This window comes from Columba livia, chromosome 3, assembly GCF_036013475.1.
Source record: "Columba livia isolate bColLiv1 breed racing homer chromosome 3, bColLiv1.pat.W.v2, whole genome shotgun sequence".
Taxonomy (NCBI): Eukaryota; Metazoa; Chordata; class Aves; order Columbiformes; family Columbidae; genus Columba; species Columba livia.
In genome coordinates, this window is record NC_088604.1 from 114270610 (window position 1) to 114295895 (window position 25286).

Sequence of the window (25286 nt, forward strand, 5' to 3'; positions counted from 1 at the left end):
CACACACACACAAAAGTTGAATCTGCCCTTGTGCTCCCACTGGGAAAATCCCTGAACTGAAATAAAGGTGATTATTTTCAGACAGCTCTTCACTAATACAGGGAAAGATAACTCTATTGTGTTTAAGTAAATAACTCATTTTATCACCAAACGCTATGTATGCTTGAAGTACGCAAAGATCACTTCTCCTTGTGGTATAATTTGATTTCTTTCTGGCATTTTTTTTAGTATTGCATTCGACAGCATATCTACACATGGTACTTTCCCCTGAGAGTTTACCACTAACAGCTCGGTTTCCATACACACATATGGCCACGTTCAACTTTCTGCACTGTCTTTATCGCCATGAAAGCTGAGTCTGCGGACTGTAAGCAGAGACGCTAGACAGGCCTGATGATAGCAAAACAGATTAGGAGTCTCTTCAGTTCAACAATACTGAAGAGACGCTGGAGTAGGTGGCACAAGCTTTTATTAACGGCTGACTATCGCTACCCAAGCAGGGTTACCGATTTCCCCTGCAGAACAGAGACTGCTGCCAGCCTCTCAGGGATTATCCTCCGACACAGCTAAATGCCAAACCCTATGAACTTCTCCTATTCCCTAAAATTACCGCCTTGCAGTCACGCCTCTTGCATTTGTGGAGGAGGGGTGGGAGGCTTTCTAGCTTTTCAGGGTCTGGGATGATGTAACCTAGAAACCTCTCGGGACAGCATGTGCTCAGTACAGGAGCCACCGCCACCATCCACCCCCCACCCTGCCAGCACATGCACGTCACGCCACAGCTCTGCGAGGCTTCGTTCCTAGAGGCACCCGCGTCCATGGGAAACAGCCCCCCTGCAGCACGTCCTGGAAAGTAGGTACTCTGCACACCCCAGGGACTACCCTCCAGCCCTCTGCCGACATGAGCTACAAAATTGATTTCCATGAAGAATCTGTATGTCTTCTAATGTGCTCAAGGCACCCTGGGGAGAGGCATGCTGGAGGGGAGAGGACTGTAACAGCCCAGAAGCTGCACTACTTCATCCCACAAAATCCCCCACCCTCCCTGTTTCTTCCCCGTGTGGGACACAGGATCATTTGAAAGCATCTATCAAAAGTAATAATTCAGCTCTGCACAAAGATACTCTTCCCTCCCCCTAAGGCCTTATCAGTCAGATATCCCCGTGATAAGAGGGAGGGAGTACGAACAGGAGGGGAATATAAAGGGAAAACTGTTGACCAAAGAGTCATATCTAAGGAGTTTCATGTAACAAGATCTAATCCCCACAACGGATCCTTTCCCAAGGGCATCAGCAGCCCAGCTCTGTCACCATCAGGAGGAGGCTGTGAGCCCAAAACAAAAGCATCTTATCAGCAGCAGGAGTTGGCTGTGGTCAAAGCAACAACGATCTTGTTCTCATTTCTTTAAGAAGCCCCCATTGGAGTTGAGACAAGGCAACCCAAGGGAGGGAGTCTCACTTGATATGCTTTTTTAATTTTATTTTTTAATCAAGGTCTTAAACCATTTCACTCATCCATGTTCAGGGTACCATTCTCATTCATTCCCTTGGAAGTAGGATTGGGCTTTCATTGCATAACTACCAGTGAAAGAAAAAAAAGGAAAAAACAAACCCAACACAAGCAGCAGCAAGGCTCACACAGCTTGCTTTCCCTCGAAGCCAAGTGCTGCCTGGGCATTAAACCTGTCAGGAATTGCAATAACCAGGGTACTGAATTAGCCTCTCCCTGTATTCACCCTAGATCTGACTGTATCCTAGAATATTTAGAGGTCTAATTATTATTTGAATAGGAGACATTTCCAGTGGAGCTGGGCTCCCCAGGAGTGGAAAGAGACTCCCTGCCACTGTAGCTACCTCAGATTTCTTGGGACTTCAGCAGAGAAAAAAATCTCCAATGGCACTTGAAGTTTCCCAACTTAAGTTCATTAGTGCTAAGCACTGATTGCTTATCATCCTTACTATTAAGCAGTTTCATCAGCCTAGGGGTATCAACAAGCCACCAGCCTCACACACTTGACTGTCAAAACCCCTATGAAATCTTCCACTTAAATTGTGTGCAAGCTTCTCCATGAAGATATAGCTTTAATTATTTTTTAAGCGCTCCGAGCAGTTTCAAGTGCAGCCGTGCAGCGGAAGTCCTGGGCGGCCCCAGCCGCTCCTGGACCCAGCCCCAGCTCCCGACCCCGCAGGATGGGAGCTCAATTGGAGGATGTTTACATAGTAAGTCAAAAAGCACCGAGCTACCATGTGGGAAACTCCTCTGCTTTCCAGTCCAAGAAAATCACCCTTCAGGGCCGCTGCTGAGGAACACTTGCAAAGGCTCTTGGCACCGCTACTCCTAAAAATCCCCTAGGAAAGAAGGGGGATTAACGCGGGGACAGCCGGGACGCACCCCGCTCCTCTCCCGCGGTAAAGTCGCGGGCAGGACCGTGCCAGGGGCCACCCCCGCGCCGCCGGGATGCTCACGGGAGGACAACGCCCGCCCTCAGCCCAACGTGAAGGGCACCGCACCTCCCCACCGGCCCGAGCCTGCGCTGCGCGGGGGCTTACCTTCCGCACCCCGCCGAAGCCGTGCTCCGCCGCCACCCGCTCGGCCTCCGCCTGGCCCCCGCCGTGCAGCTCCACCAAGAAATGGTTGGTGTAGACGGTTCCCCGGGCCGGGGCGCCGAGGAAGAGCAGCAGGAGGACGAGGAGGGCGGCCGGCAGCAGCGGCGGCCCCGCCGGCATGGCCCCGCGCTGCGCGCCCGCAGCCCGCCGCGGAGAGGGCGCCGGGCGGGCGAGGCGGGGAAGCGCCCAAAAGATGGGAGGGGAAGAGGGGGTGGAAATAAATCAAGATTTAAAATAATAAAATAAAGCGGCAGAGGCAGGACGGGAGCTGCGCGGCGGGGGGCTGCTGTGGGGGGCTGCTCCGGGGTGCCCGGGTGTGTGTGCCAGGGAGCGGGTGTGTGTGTGTGCGCGCTGCCGGCTCCGCATTCCCAGCCCCTCCTCGGCTCTAATTCAGCGGCGGCCGGAGGGAAAGCACCAGCCGGGAGGGGGGAACTGCCGCGCTGCCAATCATGGGCGAGGAGGATCGCCCCTGCCCCCCCCCAGCACGCATCTCACACACGCCCCCCCGCACACCCCACGGCCCTCCCAACACCACCAGTGCACCTCTCACACCCCCCTCTCCATACTCCACCCACCCACACCTCACACCCACCAAACCACCTCACACACCCGTCACAATCCCCCCTACAGAGCTCTGCCCCCGCACAAATGACACCCCCACACCACACACTGGCCCCAGTGCAGCACCCACAGCTGCCCCTCAATACCCCGGCCCAGCCCCAGACCCTCCAGCTCTTCCACCCGTGGGTCTTGAGGTGCCAAGAACTGACAGGCAAGTGGCTATAGGGCAGGGGTGTGAAACTCATTTTCACCAGGGCCGCATCAGCCTCACGGTTGCCTTCGAAGGGCCAAACATAATTTAGGGCTGTATACATGTAACTACTCATTTATACGGTCCTGAAATTACGTTTGGCCCTTCGAAGGCAACCGCGAGGCTGATGTGGTCTCCAGTGAAAATGAGTTTGACACCTTGGCTGTAGGGTCAGACGAACCAAACACTTTGGCAAAACCCAGATGACCATGGCCAGCACCAGCTTCTATTTTGAGCCCAGTGAACACAACACAGCTGGGGGTGCCACCTACACACTCACCTCCAGCTTGCACCCCACACCAGCTCCTCATGGGACAATCAGCCCCGTGTCGCCATCCCTCATTTTTGCAGAAGGCCCAGGGAAGTGGCTGGACAGTCCTAGCACAGCCAGGGGAAAGCCTCAGGCCCAGGGCTCTGAACCCGGGTCTGCCAAGCTGTGCAAGGACACATAGGGTCTGGGCTCACCGGGCGATCCCCACTTGATTTCACATGGAAATCACAGCAGGAGAGCACCTGGGCATTCCCTGGTGTGAGACAGCCAGGGAATGCCAGAGAAGTGGCAGCACCCGAGGGGATGGCAACTCAGTTCTGTAAAAAATCATCTGCCATTTGCAAAACTCCAAGCAGAAATGAACAGTACAGAATATGCAAGCTTACGATAGGGTATAGTTTAGGTTGTTCCTACAGATATGTTTGTTAATTTGTTGCGGAAAAAGTTAATCCTTTGATGGATCCCTGAATGGTCCCTTGGGAAAGACTGAGGGCATAGAAAGCATGGAAAGTTAGTACTGCCTTTAAAACAAACAAAATGACAGATTTACTGTAATCCATCCTACAAATGGTCAAATAGAGTACAGAACTTAAATCAATCTAGGAAAACAATGGAAAATGGCGAAGATCACAAGTGAGACTCTTCTTCCATTATCCTAAAATGCTTTAGAATATGACAGAAGAGCTTACTGCGTGATTATGAATCCAAATGAGCATCGGTTTGTCATGACAAACTATTGATTTCTTTCCTCTGGATAAAATGAAATCCCTAATCAAACAGAAGGGAAATGGTAACTTGGAGCCTGATCCAAAGCCCATTAAAATCAACAGAAGTGCTGTAAATGAATGACTGATGTTGAAAAAAAATCAAACATGAAGGAAAGGTAAAACATTAGAAATGGCATAGTAGAAAAGGAAAACATCTTTGTAGCCTCATTAAGAGACTATGTCAATAGAATTCAGCTTTTAGATGCCTGTTCTAAGCATAGACAGTTATTAAAAACAACTTTGTTTTATTTCTTTAAGCCAAGTTGTTTGTTTTCATCACTATTAAGCAACACTTCTTACATCATCCCTCCCAGTATTAAAGCAGATCCTGCTGCATGACACGTTTCCAGGTGACTTGGGGCCACTAAGACCTGCTGGTGATTGCTTGACAGCTGATGGAGGCCCTACTGGTTTCCATCCATAGCTGTTCCCTGGGAACAGAAACTAAAGGAAAATAAAAAAGCAGCAAGCAAAAAGGATTTTTCTCTATTTCAAATTCCTCTCCGTGAAAATATAGATAAAAGCCTTTCTTGCCCCAGACATCTTCCCTTTTTTGACATGTCTCTTTCCACTTTGTTGCCAGTCCACAGAAATAACATCAATAGCAAAGGCAATGGAACAGCTCTCCTGACTCCCTCAAATTAGCAAGACAAGATCCTGCACACATTCAGAAACCAGGACCATATCACATGTCTGGGTGAGCAGCCTAAGTCAGTGAGTGCATAACCCTGACTGCCAGCTGACAGAAATGCAAGTTGGTGCCACTGAAGAACTGTATGGCGAGGACACTGCAATGCTGAGGAGGCAGCACCAGCTGGCTCTAGCTTATACACCTCACAAAGTTGAGCTTTGATTGTTTTGTATATGTGATTATGTTTAAAATTTAAAAGACATTAGATTAGAAAAGACTTGAGTTAAAAAGTCAGATCTGAATAACACCAAGAAGAGAAAACTCAAAGTGGCCATTTAAAGAAAAATGGTCATTAAGAGTTGATGACTACAGAAGTTTAAGACCAGACAGAACTACTGGGATTTCTAACCTAGTGCTTTATGTATCTGTAGGGCTTATTGGTATTCATTCTTGCTTCTGGTCTGTAGTCCTTTTTTTCCTTAATGTACCAACCTTGAGTTAAAAATCAAGACTAAAAATCAAGATGTATTACAGCCATTGTGGAAATGTTTCAATGATTGCTTACAGCCATTTGTAAAAAGTTGTAGCTCTGTCTCTCTAAAATATTCATTGGTCCTGCATTGACTTCTAGGTGTTGTTTTTATTTTGAATTTGTCCATGGAACAGCTTGACTATTATTATCCCCAGATAGTAGCTTTAAGGTTGTGATGATGAAGACATCTAGACAGCACTCCATGAGTCTTTTTATGTAAGGCATATTTTCCATCCCTTCAAACATTCCCATTAAGTCTTTTTTCTCCTTGAATTGTGAACCATAGCTGCATCAGATGTTTTCTCTGCAGAGGTCAGGGCAGTGCTAAATAGATGTTACATCACATTTCTATTCTTACTGGGTACCCAGAGCTTCATCAGCCAAGGATTCAATTCAGTCTCCTTACCACCAAGTCTCCCTGATGTGCAGGACTGCTGCTCTCTAGGACAGCTTACTGCATCCTACATGGCCAATGATCTTTGTCCCTAGATATATATTACCCTACTTTATTGAAATACACATTGTTTACTTGCATGCAGCTTTCCAAACAATCCAGATCACTCAGCACTCCTCTCTTTTATGGTTTACAACCTCCTTCTTTTACCTACAGACCTTATCAGTAATGAATTTACATTGATGTACTGGATTTAGCAAGATCTTACAGAGATCATTTCTTGGCCCCAGTCCTCTGGAACCTCTCCAGAAACAAATCAACTTCAGCAATGACTCCCACTTTGTAATTATACTTAAGAACCTAGCATTTAATCAGTTTTTAGCCTGTTTCATAAAGGCCATTTTGATTTTGTATCTAATTTTTTCACTCACATGCCATGCAGTATCAAGGGTCTCTCAGACACAAGCAATGTCATAGACATGATGGATCTAAAACCTGTGGGGTTTTTCCAACTACGTCAGTTGGCCCAGTAAAAGAGACTGAGGTTCTCCATAAACTTGGGCTCATCTAACAGAAGTAAACAACACTACTAGTTTCACCAATCAAAACTACCGGTGTTTTAAATATTATATAATACTAGTTTAACACTTTCAGTTCCCAGAAAGATTGCTGACTGCATCTTTAAACAACCATTAAATTACTACGATGCTTTTACAACAAGTAGTTGGCTTTCAGTCTAAGGTCACAAAGTACTAACATTTACAGGAGGTGTTTCTTTCCCTGGGGACCGCAGGGGATGGTGCCACTCCACAAGAGGCCAGTATGTCAGAGGAAGTTGTAAGAACTCATTTTCTCGCTGTGGAGTCAACTTAAGTACAAGATTTACATTGCTTTTATCTTTAATCATTCATCCTAGCAGATGTGTGAGCAGTAGCGTTCTGAAGAGCTGGTAACAGAATATTGCAATAATCAAATTTCACATGTTATGAGAGAGAAAAACACAGGAGCATCCTTTTGCACAAGTCTGAGTCTCCCTTAAACATATCTTTCTGAAGCTGTGAAGGGAGCGTACAACCACATTTTGAATGGACTCTGGAGCAGGCTCGAAGATAACACCTACATGTGGAGCAACAGAAATGGGACTAAAAAGGAATGAGAAGAGATTTCAAAGGAAATAATTGGATGCATATTTTAAAAGCCCACACCATGGTGGCAAGAAAGTGAAACACTATTGTTTAACAATCTTGTTTAGAAGTTACTAGGTCAGGGTATGAACAGACCTATTTGAAGAACAGCAAGAAATTGAGCCTTATAATCTCTGCATATCAAGAACACCAGAGAACCTGTGTAATTCAATGTACAGTATGAAAAGAATGGAGGGAAATACTATCAGGAATCATCACAGCAGCTGAGTGGACCAGCCCACCGCTATGAGTTGACCCACGGCAGCTACAGGATAAAAGACACTTCAGAAAGATTCCAGAACAAGCACTCTAAATATACATGTACTTATCAGCCTTGCTGTGGATGACCTTAAGACAGTGTATAAGACCCAGCTTTAAACTGGTTTGGTTTAGTACTGAGCAGCACAGGTATGAGGAAAGCAAAGCAGAAAGCATACTAAATGAGTTCAGAGAGAGCACAGCTACTATTGCTCCACTTTGGGCTGATTGCCAAGTCAGCTGTGACTCTGAAAAAGGGTTTTCATACAACACACCTGGGCCATTTGAGTACAATGACAAGGAGATGGATGCATGAGTTATCATAGTAAACTGATGAAGCCCAGCAAAACCAGTATTTCTGTGCAGAGGTTTTAGATGAAATAGCTTGGGATACAGTTATCTTAAATGATTTCAAGATCATTTGCCCTACCCTGTTTCCCTGAAAATAAGACAGGGTCTTATATTACTTTTTGCTCCAAAACTTATTACTTTTTACATGTATATCTGCCTGGACACTATTTAAATTAACTTTTACATGAACTGTAACTAGGGCTTATTTTTGGAGTAGGGCTTATATTTCAAGCATCCTCAAAAATCCTGAAGTATCATGCTAGGGCTTATTTTTTGGGTATGTCTTACTTTCAGGGAGACAGGGTATTTCAAAATAGTCACCTGAACATTTTCATTGTTTTATACTATCGGAATATTTTATTACTGTTACAAATGTATGAATGATGACAGCATTAGTTACAGGCACATGGCTCCTGATCTGCTATATATGTTGAATGCTGCTGGGGGAGAGGGGTACAGCAGGCACCACTTTGTATCTAAGGTGTGTGAACCCAGGAAGACCAGCAATTACCAGGCACAGGAATTAAGAACTAAAATGAAATATTTCATGCCATCACTGTGTGGGACTGCATGGACCTCTCAAGCTCAAAGGACATTTGACAAACAGAGGCCTAATCCACAGTTTCCAGCTGCATGTTTAACTATACAAGTGTTACACTGCCAAGCGTCAGGGTGAACAAAAACTGTATATACTCATTTAGTGACATGATAATGCAAACAGTAAAGAAGAAGAGTATAAGAATTGGTTTTCAGCATCCATTGACTGCAGGCTGGCTGGGCTGAGCAAAGAGGATGGGAAAAGGGTAATTTCATCCTCAAGCAGATTTGGTTTTCTTTCATTTATTACCTCCAGACACAAGGAGGGGCTGGTAAGCACCATGGTGTCTGACAGGCAGAAGGTGAAAACAGTTACTATAAACAGTGAAAGCAATCTCCCATGCTTACTTTACCAGTTTACAATCCAAAATGGACAGAGAGAAATAGCTTACATGTAAAACGTATGTTCAGAAGCCAGAAAAATAAATCCCTTGAAAGAAGAGAGTGTTCAACTGAGCATTTGAGTCTGCTTAAGTTTAGGACTGTGCCCAAAGCCTCACGGATTTCACTGGGACTACAGCATGTACGTGTCTGTTTGCTAAATGGGGATATGATTTCCCATGTGCTGAAGTAGTTTCCTGAACCTGACTCTTAGCCACTGCTTAATGTCCACCTAGACAGATGTTCAGCTTAGGCAGCCATGGCAGGGAGGTACTGCAAGTAATGAAAATATGTGGTTCATTTATAATAAAAGGATATGCTTGTCACATTTCCCAGGCTTGTCTGGGTTTTATGCTACTGAGCTTTGCTGGAGACCAAGTCTGTCTGGAAAAGAGGTCTGTGCAAATGGTATTAGAGAACTAGAATTGCTCAGCAGAGTCAATCTGGAGCTGGTGATGTCAGTGACATTTCAGAAGATAACAATGGGTGAAAGAAAGCTCCTAAGTGGGACTTGGAAGTAAAAACAACAACAATACAAAACTAAAACCCATCAACAGCAGCAGACTCAAGGGAAATGAGCCCAAAAAAAGCCAAGGTAAAAAGACACCCATGAACAATGGAAATTAGTGGGCAGAGGAAGATGGCTGGATAGGTAGAGTGAGGGATAGAAGAAAGACTGAAAGTGAAACTCCAAAGGGAAAAATCAAAAGATCCAGCAAGATGGTCTCCAAGGAATCCACTCACATGGGTGATAAAACTTTTTGGCATTACTAACAAATCTGTTTGCTTCAGAAGCTCCCAACTGTGTCCTGAATTCATTTCGGAAAGGCCCAGGGAGGGTGAGGAAGAGAGAGCAGTAACAGCACTTCACTCAACTTTCTGAGCCCTTGTTATTGTTCATCTCTTTGATAAAGAGAAATGGGTGAGAACATACAGGTGTAGCACAACTAGTAATGAGCTCATCGACTTTGGTGAAGCACTAATTGTGAACGCGTTTGGCTGAAACACGGAATAGAACAGCTGTATACCAAAAATGCAGTTCATTGTCTTCAAAACCCATATGCAGTGTTGACAGTTTCCATGACGATTTTGTTGGGTTAAAACCAGATGTTTGATTCCTAATGAAACAATGTTGAAAAAGCTTTGGTTTACTGTTGTCCATTTCATTTTCACTTTCATTCAAACCTATTAAACATGATATGGGGAGCATAATAATTTTTGTCTTAATAGTTAACAATCATCAATATAAAACGAAGATATGCTTTCAGAGTATTTTTTTTTCATTTCCATGTATTAAAATTTCAGGCTTTGTTTCCAATCAAGAACATGAATTAGAAAAGCTATGATTTTTATTTTTTTTTTAATTCAAGTGCTTAAGAAAGAGGTATGATCACAGAACAATAATTTATAAAGGTTAAGACTGAAAATAAGATGAAAGAAGATGCTCCTATGTGAGCTGAAAGCTCTCTATGGGCAGGCTTAAGTTTGCTTGTAAACTGGAGAAGTGTCACTATATATACAGATAAATGTAGGCTTCTTTCAAGTATATCTTTGAGATCCCAAGTTTCTAAAAGGTGAATGAAACTCTTCCACTACTAACTTTGTTCTCTTGTTGACAGAAAAACAACTATTCCAAGACTTCATTCTATAAATATCCTTTCTGATGGAACTTACAAAATGTCTGTATTTTCCATTTCAAATTAAAGCCTTGAAGCTCCTTGAAAAGTAGAGGCAAAGACGGAAAAAAAATATCTCCACTATCTCTGCTGGGCTGCTTCGATCACTTTTCTCGTAATTCAGCTGCCAAGTACTGCCACAGTTAAGTAGCTTGGTACATAACTGAGGTGAATTTGTCTGTGCTCTTTCTTGTACCAATTTCACAGCCTGCAGTTCAACCCTGTCCCTGGAAAAGGCTGAAAACCAGCAGTTTTTCCTTCATGTCATCATGAATTTTTACACGTCTTAATCATCACTATAAAAAAAAATAGAAGAGAAACCCCCGATGTAGCTTAAAGCATCATACCAGCATAACAGTTTTAAGTTAATAGCAATTTACCCCTGTTAAGGTTCATTTCCTTCAGGATTCCTGCATAGCTGCCTTTAGATTTTGTCACATTTTGGCGTCTCATTCCAAGGACCTGCCTAAGAACCTTTCCTCTTGCAATCAGTGACCTTCCAACACTCCTGGTACACGGGCACCGGAGCTGGCACGGGGACACAAAGCTCCGAGGATGCTGCAGACAGTCCTCTGCACATCAAGCCTGGACATTGGGAGGGTCAGAATGTGCCACATCCCGACATGGTGGCACGGAGAGCAGCTGCCACCACCCACCAGCCCAGCCCCTTTTCACCAGTTGTACCACGAAGAGCTGTTTGGTAGAGGCCACAGCTGGTGTGGAGGAGACAGGTTTGCAATGGGAAATGCACAGGGAGAAACGACAACTTGAATTTTTCCATCCATCTCCCATGCACCTCGTGTAGTGATTACTAAGACTGTTCGCACAATGAAACCTCATTCCAGTCTGAGGTTCAGAAGTGCTGTGCTGCAGACAACAACTACAAACAGCCTTTTGTAGAGAAAAATGGAGGATTTTCTAAAAGGCAGGCCATACAAAGCCTCCTGAAATTCAGTGAGAGATGGATGACAAAGCCTATTTGTTCTTCGAAATTCTCCCCTGGCAGAAATAATTTTGTCTGGATTTTTGGCATGAAAACAAACACATCTATTCCTACACCTTTTCCGTAGTGCTATTTCCAAATCATTATAAAGCGTATATACACATATTGTCACACTAAACAGTATCATGGCTTCCTCAACAATGCACCAAAAAGCCACTGCACATCCATAATTGAAAAAGAAAAAGTCAAATCTGACAGTGTAATACAAAACAGAAATATATATGAGCAAATAAATAATTAGAAAAAACACATCACTTGTCCCCTGAACTTCTCTAGTATCATAATTCTCTTCATAAAGAAATGCATTACCTGTTATTACTTCTGCTGTGAGATAACTATAATGAACATCACAAAAATATGTGGAGGCTCTGCTCAAGAGTTTGCTTCTAAACCACTGCAAAAAAAGTGGCATTTGGCTATGTCTTAATTTTACTTGGAGAAAATAAAGAAGCCATGAAGAGCAGATGAGAGTTCAAGTCTTTCATAAGCATCTTGATACGACAAAACTGAAATTTAGTGTATTTGGTATGACAAAACTGAAATTTAGTGTATTTGGAGTTTTGTTTTGGGTCTGATTCTGGTTTTCTTCTTACTTTGCTACATAATCAGATTTTAAGAAATGAGAACCTATTTTCCATCAGAACTACCATGCTGGCTTCAAGGTGGGGAGCCCTTCAAGAGACTTCTCAGTAATTTTTAGCTCTTGCAATCCTCACCTTTCAATGGGAGCCAAGCTGCATCAGCATCCCAAGGAAAGGCTTGGGATTCAGCAAGTTTTCTGTTTGAATTTCACTTTAGAGAAGAGAGTATAAGAATCCCAAAGAAAGAGGAAAGACTGACACTTCACTTGAAATCAACAGTTTCCAATCCAAGACAAAAGAGTTTAGATGAGAAAGGAAACAAAAGGCCTGGCCTTTGAGACAGGTTTGCCTTTGTACATGTTTCTCACCTAATCTATATGAGAGGACACTGGTCTCAGTGAAGCCATGGAGCACTGTTTTAAAAACACCAAAAAAAGAAAAGGCATCTGGCTCCCCAAACGTGCATTGCTGCTTTGCACAAGGGTTTGTTTTGGCAGGTTCTTTTAGCCACATTGCATCCAGGTTACTCTCAGGAGCCATCCTTTTGAGCCATGGAGACACCTGGATGAGCAACAGAATCACCAACATCATGAAGGGCATCACAAGACAGAAATAATCTCAGTGGGAAATGTATTGATTCAATCTTCTTATGGAAGTGTGTAACACAGAACAGTCCAAATAATTTTTGATATTGAAAGGTCACAGTAACATATTGTAGATACTGAATAACTGTTTGTGTTACTAGGAAAGACAATAAGGAAAATAAATATGAAGAACTGAAAAACAATAGAAAAGTGGAAGAAAAGCCTTCAGTGTGTTATTTGCTATGCAACAATCATGGATCTTATAAAATCACACCATCGTATCTTTGTATAGACTCCTCTGTGTGATTATTGCTGAAATGTAGGACAAAGTACACCCTATATTCAATTTATATAGGCTGCAGAATATTAAGCACTGAATAAAGGATTTTTTTTTGTAATAAAGAACAGATGGTCACCTTATTCAAGCAGCTGTTAGGGAAAAGAAAAATGATTCACTATCAGGCATCAAAGGCTAAAAATGAACAGATTCAGATTCACCCCCTCCTGCGAAGCAGTGGTATCAGCATCCAGCCACGAACTGGTATAAGGCAGGAGAAAATAAGTGATGGAAGAGGGCTCCTCATGGTCAGCCCTGCCCGCTGCTCTCCATGGGATATAAGCCATACCTAGCAAGTCTAAGCTTCTGCTGAGCAAAAGCTCTAACAGTGCCTCAAGGCATTTTTGATGTCCAAGTTCAATGATAACAAATGGAATCGCCAAAGGGTACAGTAAAGGAATAAACATCTTAAAGCCTGTAAAATTAAAATTGAGTTACATCAGGAGATCATATTTTATCACTAGGTGGCATTGCTCTAAATCTTTCAGTGCCTCAGTTCTGAGCTCTTTACTGTACGGGTAATACTCTTACAGCTAATGAAACACGCAGGTTTCACTGAGGCAGCACCAGCCATGCTGCTGAAAATACGTGTACACCACTTCACTAAATCTGTATGGTAAGTGTTTTATTCTAACTTTGGCCTTCAACAATTCTGTTCACTACTACAGAAATAAACACAGTCCGTAATCAGATGTTCACATACTCCAACCGAGAGCCTCAGCCTACTCAGAAGCATTTGTAAAACAACCCCAGCCCCTCCATGGCTTCCCCCTTCATGCTCACAAATCTTGCCACCAGGGACAGCAGAGCTGGTTACATCCCATGTATCTGTCTTGTACAACAGCTATAAAACCAGGGCTGTTTGCCCACCACTGCACCACCGGGTTGGCTCACTGGCCTATGGAATTTGAAAAAAAAAAAGTTTAAAAGTTATTTTCAATTTTTTTTTTTGCTTGAAGTGTTAAATTGTCTGTGAGAGCCGTTAATGAAAAGTACAACAGCGCAAAATAGAGAAGTAAAAAAGCACAAACATTTGTATTATCTCTAAACCGGAGTAAGGTTTTCAACAGCGTAGAAATGATGCAAGAACTCAAACCTCCATTTTGAAACAACCTTAACAAAACATGTGTCCAATTCAATTTTGGAAACTACTGAAATCTCATTGTGACTTCAGTAACTAAATCCTATGTGTTGTATTTAGGGCTTATGACCCAGTGTGCAATGGTACAATATTCCAAAGAGTGTTTAAAGCTTAAAGGAAGTTAAGCCATGTCCAAAATGCAATCCTGAAATCCCCTAGCCTGTAATTACCTAAAGCACAGACATGGCAAAAAGACTGTTTATGTGTTTTTTATTCAGGAGGCACTGGATAAGAAACAGAGCAAGGTCTTGTAAAAGGGACTAGAGCCTATAATTCCTCACTTTTAGCCGAGGACCCCAGGCACCAGCTAAGAAATCATGCTCCTTACACATCTACATTTTTTGAGAGACAACAAGTAAGGACATCCAGCCTCTCACACAGGAAATCCCTGCACATTTGCCACCTTAACAACTACAGCCTCAGTTCCATTGCTCCATTTTCTCTCCCTTTCTAAAACAGACCCTTTAATGAAATGTACAGTACGGCCTGGATGGCACTATCTGCTTTACTGGTTTGATGAGTTGATTTGTATTTGCCTCTGTTTCAACAAATCAACTTCATTAAGTCAGCAGCAATGACCCTTCCCATTTTCCTAAGCCCAGATCAAGACAGGGGTCAGAAGAGCAGTGCTCCTGTTCAACAGAATGCTTTTTAGTAGAGGAAATCAAGTCAGTCAAAGGAACAAATAGTTATTTCCACTTTCAGTCTCACACAGATTTAATTTCCGAAAGTCAAGAATTGTTATTAAAAAACCCTTATTTCCCTTACACTCCTCCTTATACACCTTCTTACTCTGATAAACATAGAGATGACCATCTTCCAGCTCTGAGAAGTGAGAAAGCCTCACAGAAGCGGGTCAAGGAAGCTTTCTCCCCTTTCTGAGCCTGTACAGCCCGAGTTTCATTCACAAGGTTCTTCAACAATTGTTTCAAGTCTTTGTAATTGGGCACGTGTAAATCAGACCGATAACACTTACTCATCCTTGCAAAGCACTTTAGCTCCAGGGATTGAAGTACCTTAGCCCTAATGGCAACTATTGGCTTTAGCCTACGAGAGCCTTGAATACACACTGGGGAAAAATAAAATAATAGGGAAAAAAAAAAGTTTTAGCAGTGTAAATGAATCAGTTTAGAAACAGTTTAGCTAAAATCAGTGAATCTCCCTTATTTGTGTGCTGTGCTCTCAGCCCAAGGCACAGGGCACAATGCTGGTGTGCCCAAGAGACACCACTGCTGTCCTCATACAACACCCCTCCTCCATCTCTCCCTTCCTCTCTGAAATTAATTCCATGGCAAGGTACTGCCAGAAAACAGCCCCTCTTTCATGAAGGATGCAGGAAGTTTTGCTTGTTTTGTTTTGTTTTTTTCTCTTTCATTCAATCCAGTGAATGCCAGCCACTGATTAACATCTCATTTCCACTCCTGCTACATTGCAAGTACCATTTCTTCCTGAAATAGCCCAGTGCAGATCATACAATCATAGACCACTATCTTTTTGTACGTGCTTTCAGAATCACATGTTAAATCACTGTGGTTAACCAGTGACTACCTCAGCTTGACACTGCTGTGCAGATATGGGCTGAGTGTACATGTTATACCATTGAAGAATAATTAAGTAGTCTGTTAATAATCTTTAAAATGAAAAGTGATTGCTATTAATATATTAGTCATCTTAATAAAACTACCCACATATGCATGATAGATGGTGATGCTGACAATAGGATTTCAAAAGGAAAGACTGTGTGATGACTGATAGCACAACCTCTGTGATTCAAATATGTGAATTCAGAGGCTAAATCCCTTCTCAAGTCTGCCACTCACTTCCAGTGTTGCACTCACCTACAAAATGGAGACATTTATATGAATTAGGCATATCTAATTTAATCAGGCATGCTGTATTGAAACATTTGCATGAAAGATTATGAGGAAATGCAAAAACCCACATTTGCTCTGTCCAGAAGCAACTGACTGAAGTCTGCAGGGACTCAAACTTTTTGGCAGAGAAACAAGCTTCTCTTTCTCAAGAGCAGACAATCCGTAGAGTCATTTACTCCTTGCTCTCCCAAGCTGCTCTCCCAAGGTCTGGCATTTCTCTGCTCAGGAAGCGATTCCGTTCATTTCTGTAGCATCCCTTGTGAGACTCTCAACGGGGCTGAGCACTGAAACAAAAGGTCACCAGGAAATCAAACCAGGAGTGGGGCTGTGAGCTGGTGCTCACGACAACAGGACAGAAGGATGGCTTTGTGGTACAGGGGCTAATTGTAGGTTTCTTGACCTCTGAGGATTTGGCTAAGATATCAGATCTGAATTGGTTTTATTGAACATACAAAGTAAAGTCAGGCAAGTGTTAGAAGCAAGAATGCCTTCTGGAAATAAGACATAATTATAACATCATAGGAACTGCTCACGCATATCTAAAAGAAATTGTGTCTTAAAATCAGTCTGCTGCAAGGTTAAAGTGAAAGAGCATCTGAGATTGAAGTATTTATTAGCTATCTTTCTGCTGATTTTCACTGGTAATTATTAGCTGCCTAACATTTCCTACAAAAGCAGGGTTTCTTGTCAATAATTTGATAAGTTGCACTGCAGATATTTGGAATAATGTGAACAATTTTGGTCACTCAGATTCAAGAAAGATGGAAACCCCTGGAAGTATTGTAAGAAACAATGAGAGCAGTCATGACAACCGAGAGTCAGCCCAAAGGTTGCAAAGTCCATCTGGCTTTTCTCAACCAATCAAAGCAGCAGAAGAGAAGGGAAAGGGATGCTCAGAAAATCACAATTCTAGAACCATGGAAAACACAACTAGGGGGAAGCACTGACAAGGAAGGGACACTGAAGACCAGGTGCAGTATTGTTAGAAGAATGATTATTAATAATCCATACTGAGGCAGGATTACACAGAAAATTAAAAGATTAAGCATTAAAAGAGTGAGGTCTTATAGCTGGGAGACAGATTTTAAGATATAGCTTGCTAAGCTTCTGAAAAAGGCTGTGATGTGGTGCACTCAGCAAGAAGGAACTGGAATTGCTAACCTGGTAGAACTCTCCCAGTTCTTTGTACCAATGTTTCTTTTAAAATTAAAAAAAAAGCCATGCTCATATAAGGTATTTTATTTCAAGAAACACAAACATGAAATAATTTGCATAGAAGTTTCATTTCCCCATAAGGATTTGGAGGGAAAAAAAAAAAAAAAGAGTTAAACTTTGTTTTTCCCCTATTACAACTAAAACATCTGCTGTGGCTACAGAGTGAAGAAAGGCAAACAGCTAGGATGGAGCATTTTATCAAAGGGTGACAGATTTCTGAAAAATCTATCAGCAGGGCTTGGCAGCTAATAGATAAATTACAAGCCCATGATAGATAATAACTAAGTTCTGTGGGTTGAGCAAATGCCAAACATTGCAGCTGATGTTTTTAGATCATAGAAAATCTCCATAGGTAGGGAGAGTTTCTAACACAATGTACTACCCTGCTGGTCACTAGGCATGTTCTGTAGTATTATATATATCCCTCTAGTAGGATAACACCTGTACCTTTTGGAATTAATTTTACCAGTTCTGACTACATTAGACTGAGGATGATTGGGGCAAAAATACCAAAATACATGGTATGTCTTGACCTGACCTTCTCTACAAAATGGTACAGGAGATGTAAGTGTTCCTAGGTGAGGATTTGATCCCAAAATGACAGCTCAGGTCCTTCTTGTACCTTGAGGGCCTCATTGGGAAGGGATGGCAGCCTCAAAGTCTCCCTGAAAAAGAAACTGAGCTGCAGTTCCCCTTCTGAGCTGCCCTGCACAACACTACCTGGATCAGTTCGTGTGGAAGGAAACATGTGCTCGTCCTCTCCTCTCTCACAGCCAAGGGGTACCTGGAGGATGCAATGGTTTGAAGGTCTCAAGAAGCTGCAGAACAGGTCCCATTTGGATACAACCAGGGTGACTACAGCTACCAGCTGGCCCTTGCATGCTGCCCAGGAAAAATGTGGAGATGTAAGTAACACATGGAGAGTGGCAAAGGGGGTGGAAGAGAAGGAGTGTGTAAGACTGAAAGGAAAAGTAAGGAGAGTAGGCAATGGGAATGCAGAGGAGGATGGAGGAGGGAAAGAAGTGAAAGATGGATAAACCAAAGAACATATATTAATACAAAAGAAAGATGGCATGAAAGAAGAGACAGATAGAGCCAAAATATATGCAAAGCCCAAACAGAACAGGGTGAGAAACTGCTATGGGAAATAAGAAAGCTGAGAGGATGTGTGAACGAAATGTACTTCTCTTTGTCATGGCAAACCCACTGCCTCCCGTCTGCCTCCTTCCAGGCTGCTTCCCTACAACAGCTTGCACTTCCAGCACAACTGCCCAGTAGCCTAAATACTCATCTCCATATCTATTGAGTCTAATATTTAATCTACTATCTTGCAAAGCACCCAAAAACAGCTCTAAATAATCATCTAGTACAGTCTCTGCACATCTGTAAGGGCTGGGATGCAGCACCTTTTCAGTACAGCACCATTACAATATGTCTTTAAGCCTCTGCAAATAAATTCAACTGGTGAACAGTTGTTGGTTTATCATGCAGTTCCCTAGAGCCACAATAGGTTGAATCTGCCTCCTAGATTCACCGCACAAATTCCTGAGAGATGACTTGAATTACATTTAGTCTTTGTTGCAATATGAAGATGTTGTGGCAGTGAGAGATGCATCCATCCCTTAAAATGAACTAATCACCTCATTCCAGGAAAAGGTAAGATGCTGCTTCAGCATCATCAAGCATAACTACTGAGGTCAACAGGAATTTCACCAGTACAACAGATGCAGAATGGATTGAAATTCTGCACTCTTTTTATTTGCTTACTGGCCTCTAAAGCAGGCTGTGACCCAAATTATGCTTTCACACAAACCTGGTGTTCCCCAGCAGGACTGTTTATGTGGATAGAATTTGGCACTAGCGGTCTTAGGTATAAAGTTGTAAATTTACTGCTCACAAGCCTGTGTTATTTCTCCAACACTTATTCACTCCTGGCTTCCAAAAGTTGCCATAAAACAGGAAGAAGGCTTTTTAGTGAAATGACAGAGAAGTGGCAGTCTTCCCAGCTGCAGAGCTGTGAAAAGATGATGGCTCTTAGGTGTATCCTTTCTGAGTGTATTTTTACAGGATGAAATCCGTGTGGGTATGCACAATCCACAGGCACTTCCTGGAAGATGGCACTTGAAAGCAGTTTTTGTTGGAAAATACACAGGAAAATCCTCAGAACAACAGAACTTCTTCTCTAAGAGAATCATCCTATCTCACAAAAAGCCCATGAGAGTCACTTCCACAAACCCGATCATTCCTGGGGTGTCTGCAGCCACCCATTCGAAAATACTGTGCTTCTTTCCAGCACTCATCCCTCACTCATGCTGGTCCATGGCTAAGGGACCACAACCAAAACTCAGGTATCTGTTCGTAGGAAGCCTTTCATCCAGCGTGGCTATAGATTCTGTTATGTGACACTGATCTGTTTGTCCTTTGTTAATTCTTTTTCCCCAAGATTGCAGGGATCCCCCAGCTCTAACTATGCCGGACACACTCTACTGCTTGTATTGAAGAGCTTCTAGAACATGTTTCAGGAGCAGCCTACTGAACCTGCCAGAGCACTTGGACATATCTGAATACACTAGTGACACTGGATTCCTTGGCTCTTCCTTGGGCTGAGGTAGCATCAATGATGTTTTTATTTAAGAATGTAATGAAAGGAGACTTAACGACTTTTGACATTTGGCTTGATATTTTAGCAATACAACTAATGCAATGACAAAATTCAGGCATGTACCTTATTTAAAAAAAATCAAATACCTAAAAATTGTAAAAATTACATAGTGAGTTTCTGTCCTTATCAGTTTGTTAATCTCAACCACAAAAAAAGCTACAGTTTTACGTACTTCCTAAAATCAGGTTGCCAAATGCACTAGGGCTCATAAGCAGCTTGTCTTTCAAAAGGACCAAGGATGTCAGTGAAAGCAGAAATTCTCTCCACATTCTGAAATTATTTTATGAGCTAATATGGTTGAACCAATAATTTTAATTTAAAAAACAGAGTACATGCTTTTGCAAAGGTGGAATAGATGTGGAGTGGGCAGGTAAAGCCTTTTCACCTTGAAACACACCACGTTCTCATTTCTAAGCCATCTTTCAGTCTTATAGTTAATTGCTTCTCCCCTCTGGTGCTTTTGAGCAAAGAGCAGGTTTTTAATACCACTGTGTGTCCTAATGTTAGTACAAAAAGCATCCATGGGCATGAGACAGGATGCAGATTGTAAGCGTTCAAATCTGGTTTTAGGGTCCCAGAGCCAAAATTTGCTACTGCTTTTGGTTATGTGCCCTTAAATAGGCAACTAAAAGAGGTTTTGGGAACATTTCTCAGAAGTCCCATGTGTAAGGAGGAAAACTGACTCCAGAGCTCAGGGCACTGTCCAAGACATTACATCTGGGTGAGAGCTGGGACCACCAGTGGCTCCAATGCAGGGTGAGAAATGACAACATTACAGTGTAAGTCTCTTCATAGCACCTACCACCATTAAGGCACCATGTATGTGGGAATGGTTAATGACAGAAGGATAGAAAAAGTAAGAAGCATTGGGCAAAGGAAAAAGGTGAACAATTTAGGTAGCCTTTAATGGCTGATGCCACACAATTTGAGTCCTTGCACACAGCAGGAGGTATTTGATATTTTCCTCTTCAGAGATTAGCACTTGCAGGTATTGATTTAAACTAGGATTTATACCATGCGTGTCATTTTTACAAGGGGTACAATAAAAGAGATTAGCAAGAAATTGCCAGGCGCACCATCTTTAATCAGCTGCAAACTGTTTTCATCCTAAATCTGCAGGTTTGTCAGAAAAAACAAAATGCACATAACTAAGTGGAGCAGCAGTCAAAGAGCATTCAGCTCGACAGAATAAAAATAGTCACCAAGGAAGGGTGCCATAAGAGAGCTTTTTGGTTTTTATTTTTGGTCTGGAACAGATTCGCAATTCATGCCACATCTTTTTAAATCTTATTATCTGGTTTGGATTAGAATTAATGCTCCTTCTCAAACACCAAGCCCTTTACAGGCCATGGGTTCCACCAGAGCATGTCAGAAGGCTGCCAAGTCAACTTCTCATTACCCAAGTCCCTTGCTGGATGCAGTCCCAAGCAATGAGCATCCTTTTTTCAACCCAGAAGTCTTCCTTCGGAATAAGTAGATTTAAAAACACAACACAAGGACAAAATCCACCCAAGTTCACTGTCTGAATGTATCCCCAAAGTTGTGCCTGTGTTTATGTAAGCAGCCACCTTTGGATCTAGTTTTCCTCTCATCATGTGGTGAAAGTTTACTGAGGCCAGGCTGTGCAAGGCTAATCCTGTCACAGGAATTGAATAGCAAGAGAAAAGAGGAATGGCTGGGACAGAGACATTGAGCCTTCAGGGGCTGCTTCAAAGGAAATTAGAGAGGTGAAGTTAGAGAGGTGAGGTGCAGTCACAGCCATCTCCCACCCCAAACAGCAATTTTGCACCTGGGAGCAGCATGAACCAGCCTCACTTCCCAGGCTTCGAGCCTAAAAACAATTAGGTAGGACATTTTGCTGGTTTGTTTTAGTTTGGTTTTTCATCTGCAGCCAACAGTGTGGAAAAGCTGCTTTCCTCATCTGCACCTGTCCAGTGGGAAGCTCTCAAAGGAACAATGTCAAAATGCAACGCGCCACCATGGCCCAATGGGGCCAATTTATGATGGCTGAGGATCTGACCCGGGGTTGCTTCTCTCATTTCTCTGCTATTCAATCTGTATTCAAAATGTTTTGCTGTCAGAGGTTTATCTTATGAAACAGTAACGCCATTCTGGCTGAATGCCAAGGCTGGGCTAAGGGACAGCAACACATTAATGCTCCAGGCAATCAGCTCAGCAACTTTCAGCCGTCAGTCACAGCTCTCTGAAAGTATCCTGGCAATAATAAATGTTTTTATATATGCTCCAGAAAATGTGAGACTTTCCTCTCCGTGTACACAATGGGTCTAACAAAATTGCAATGAAAATCAACCAGTCAGAAAATAATTTTAGTTCTTGTATAAAAGTCTATGTTTTAAGCAGGGATACACAACCTGCTTTGGGGAGAACTCAATGAATGTTTTTAACATTAAACAAAACATAACATAATTACCAAAGTAGAAAACCAAGTCTACTGTGCCCAAGGAAAACAAAAAGCTTCTGGAAGGGAAAAATAAAATATTTTATTGTTATTTTACTCGGAATGTACTTTGAGTTAGAGCATATTTAAATTACAAGACTGGATTTCGAAGAGAGGATAATATAGCAAACCATCCAGACCACATAACCCTCTGTAGGCTGAATCTGCAGAGAGCTCAAGGTTTCGTTTCCTGCATGAAGAGATAGGTCAGATCTAATTCTTGCATTATTGCATTCTCTGTTTCAGTACAGCTTTAGAAGAAGAAAATTCCTGCATTACCAAGCCTCCCTCTATGGCATATTGAACAGTTCCTTGATCTCTTCCTACTACCAAATAATTTATGGGATTCACTGTGTGTTAGTCCATAGAAGCTTCTTGTAGTAGAAATGCACTAGGCCTTGTGATGGAGGAGAGACCAAGATAAACAAGAAAAAAATTGTTCACTGATTTCTTTTTTGTTTTTTTTCCCTTCATACATGTTTATCCAGTTACCAGTATTTGGCATGTTTTCATATTCTGACTTAAATCTAAATTTTTACATCACAGAAATTTAATTCACATAAATAATAATTTGCAAAGAATTACCACCAAGAGCATCGTGCTCCTTCAGCAATTGTCTCCCTCCTGAAGGACTGTCTCCCTTTGTAAGGTCGCTTTCCAAGTAAACAATCTCACCTGACACTTTATTCATCATCTACTAATGGTGGAGAATGCGAACGTGCCTGCACTCCTGATTTGTTACTCTCTTCAGACAGCATAAAGAGACAGAAAACAACAGTTTTGAAGGGCCAAATGCAAGCAAAATGGTTAGTCCTGAGTGATTTCCATTCTCAGTGACAACCAACGGTAGGACAAAGGGCAATGGGTTCAAACTGCAACACAAGAGTTTCCACTTAAATCTGAGAAGAACCTTCTTCTCAGTGAGGGTGACAGACACTGGAACAGGCTGCCCAGGGGGGTTGTGGAGTCTCCTACTCTGGAAACATTCAAACCCACCTTGACACAATCCTGTGTAGCCTCATCTAAGTGTTCCTGCTCCGGCAGGGGGATTGGACTGGATGAGCTTTTGAGGTCCCTTCCAATCCCTGACATTCTGTGATTCTGTAAGTTAGAAAGCGTCCTGCCTTTGCATTATCCACTGCCAGAACAGCTGCCTGACACCTGTGATCAGCTACACCACCTTTTTACTCCCTTAACAGTAGCATTGATTTAGAATTAAACACAAAAAAAACCCAAGCTATGAAAGTTCAGAGTCTAGCTGGGGAAGGGAGAAGGTGAAGTCTAGTTTTAGTTAGAAAACAAAACAAAACAACAACAACAACAAAACCCAACACTCCACAACAACCACAAACCAAAAAACCACCCCACAACACAACATTACTCACAAAATTGGAAGACCAAACAAGTTTGGTTTGGGGAGGTTTTCTTCCCCCCCTATAAACACCAACATGCAGTATTTCCAAAAGGAAACAATTCCCATTGACCCAATAGCCCATGAAAGGAAAACTGGACAGTCTACTGAGCAACTGCAGGAAAGTCCCAGAAGGATCCCAGGAAGACCTGTTCCTTGGGGCTCACACAGTCCCGACTCTCTAAAAGGCAATTAGTAGTACCGACACCAATTAACTCTCCCCAACCAGAACACATCAAAACTTTCTGATCCTCAGCCTTGGGCCAAATCTCTTCCAGAACCAGCAGTTCTTTCCTGAAATCAGAGGGGCTGAAAAAGCTATCCTGTCCTGAAGCTCCGTATCTAGAAGGCATCCTTTAACCACATGATTCCCCAGCTGCTGGACCATCCCTATATAGCCAGAATTCACAGATGTTAACACTGCATTCAGCCAAAAATTGTCAAACCCCAAATACAGGGGCATATCTCTCTTTACTTGGGAAAGAAACATAATCAACATTTTCCTTATGCCCTATTTCTGGGCCTGAGGAAGGCGCTGAGTGGCACCGTTTCTACATGCTTCCTGAAGCATTCTTCTGCCTTTTTCCAATCTACAGGGTGTTTCAAAAAGATGGACCCAATCTGAAATCACTATATCTCTGCAACCACAAACTATCAACTACCGTCTCCATGTTGTCCATACAGCAGGTGGAAGGAACATAGAGCATTTATAAATAATTACTAAAACTTGATAACTCATTAAACAGCTTGTAAATGTTTGTGTAATCGTAACATATTAGGTCCATCTTTTTGAGACACGCTGTAGTCTGAAATGTCCTTAGGTTAGAGTAAGACTTACATACATTCCTCCCAGGAGTGGATGACTGTACTTTAGTGTTTAAGTTTCAATTACTGGCCTCCAACATCAACTCTGCAAGCTCTCTGACACTCAGTGAAAACGTACTTGTTTTCCAGTTGACATGTGCAACAGCTTTTAGTTAATACACCCCAAGACCAAAGAAGCCATCAGTGAAATACTATTTTGTTGTGCTGCTTGAATTACAGTTCCTGCCTGGGCAAACTAAGAGGTCCTGTCACAGGAATGGGTTGGTTACATTTAATTGTGTATCTTACTCTCTTTCTGAGTCATCAAAACGTTTGAGTTTTCTGCATAACTTAAAAATATCCGAATCAAGCATGAAACGCTAACAAGAAAAGCAAAGCAAAGAACTGAATGCTGTCTCACACTGCCCAATATGATTAAAGAGAATTAGAGAATGAGCAGAAAAGCCCTAAAGTCAAATGACATGATACTGGGCAGGAATGAATGTCTTGGGAGCTGCTGAAACTGCTAGCACTTGGGAATCTTCTGCAGTTTCCCACTGTGGAAGATGAAATAATTAACCTACAAGCCTGTGTGTCTCAGTCAGCCCAAGTAAGGAGAGAAGGGATGAGCAGAAGTCAGTCAGACCTGAAATTTATGACATCTGGCATATCTCAAGGGAGCTGATTCCAGCAGAGCAGGTTTTGAGGCAGAACACAGTGCTGGGATTCAAGACAATGGGATTTTGCTTCTGTCTCT

The 25286-nt window shown here is 42.5% G+C and overlaps 1 protein-coding gene across 2 annotated transcripts in view; it reads right to left on the bottom strand.

Moving 5' to 3' along the window:
• PCSK2 (proprotein convertase subtilisin/kexin type 2) overlaps positions 1-25286 on the bottom strand; it is a 129609-nt gene that overhangs the window by 101567 nt on the left and 2756 nt on the right. The window contains exon 1 of one of the 2 annotated variants that reach the window (XM_021290991.2): positions 2550-3005. The exons of the other annotated variant lie outside the window; for it this stretch is intronic. Coding sequence (XP_021146666.2) covers positions 2550-2726 — 177 coding nt within the window. The 5' untranslated portion in view covers positions 2727-3005. Of the gene's footprint in view, positions 1-2549; positions 3006-25286 lie in introns of those variants that run through there. 2 annotated transcript variants of the gene reach the window in all.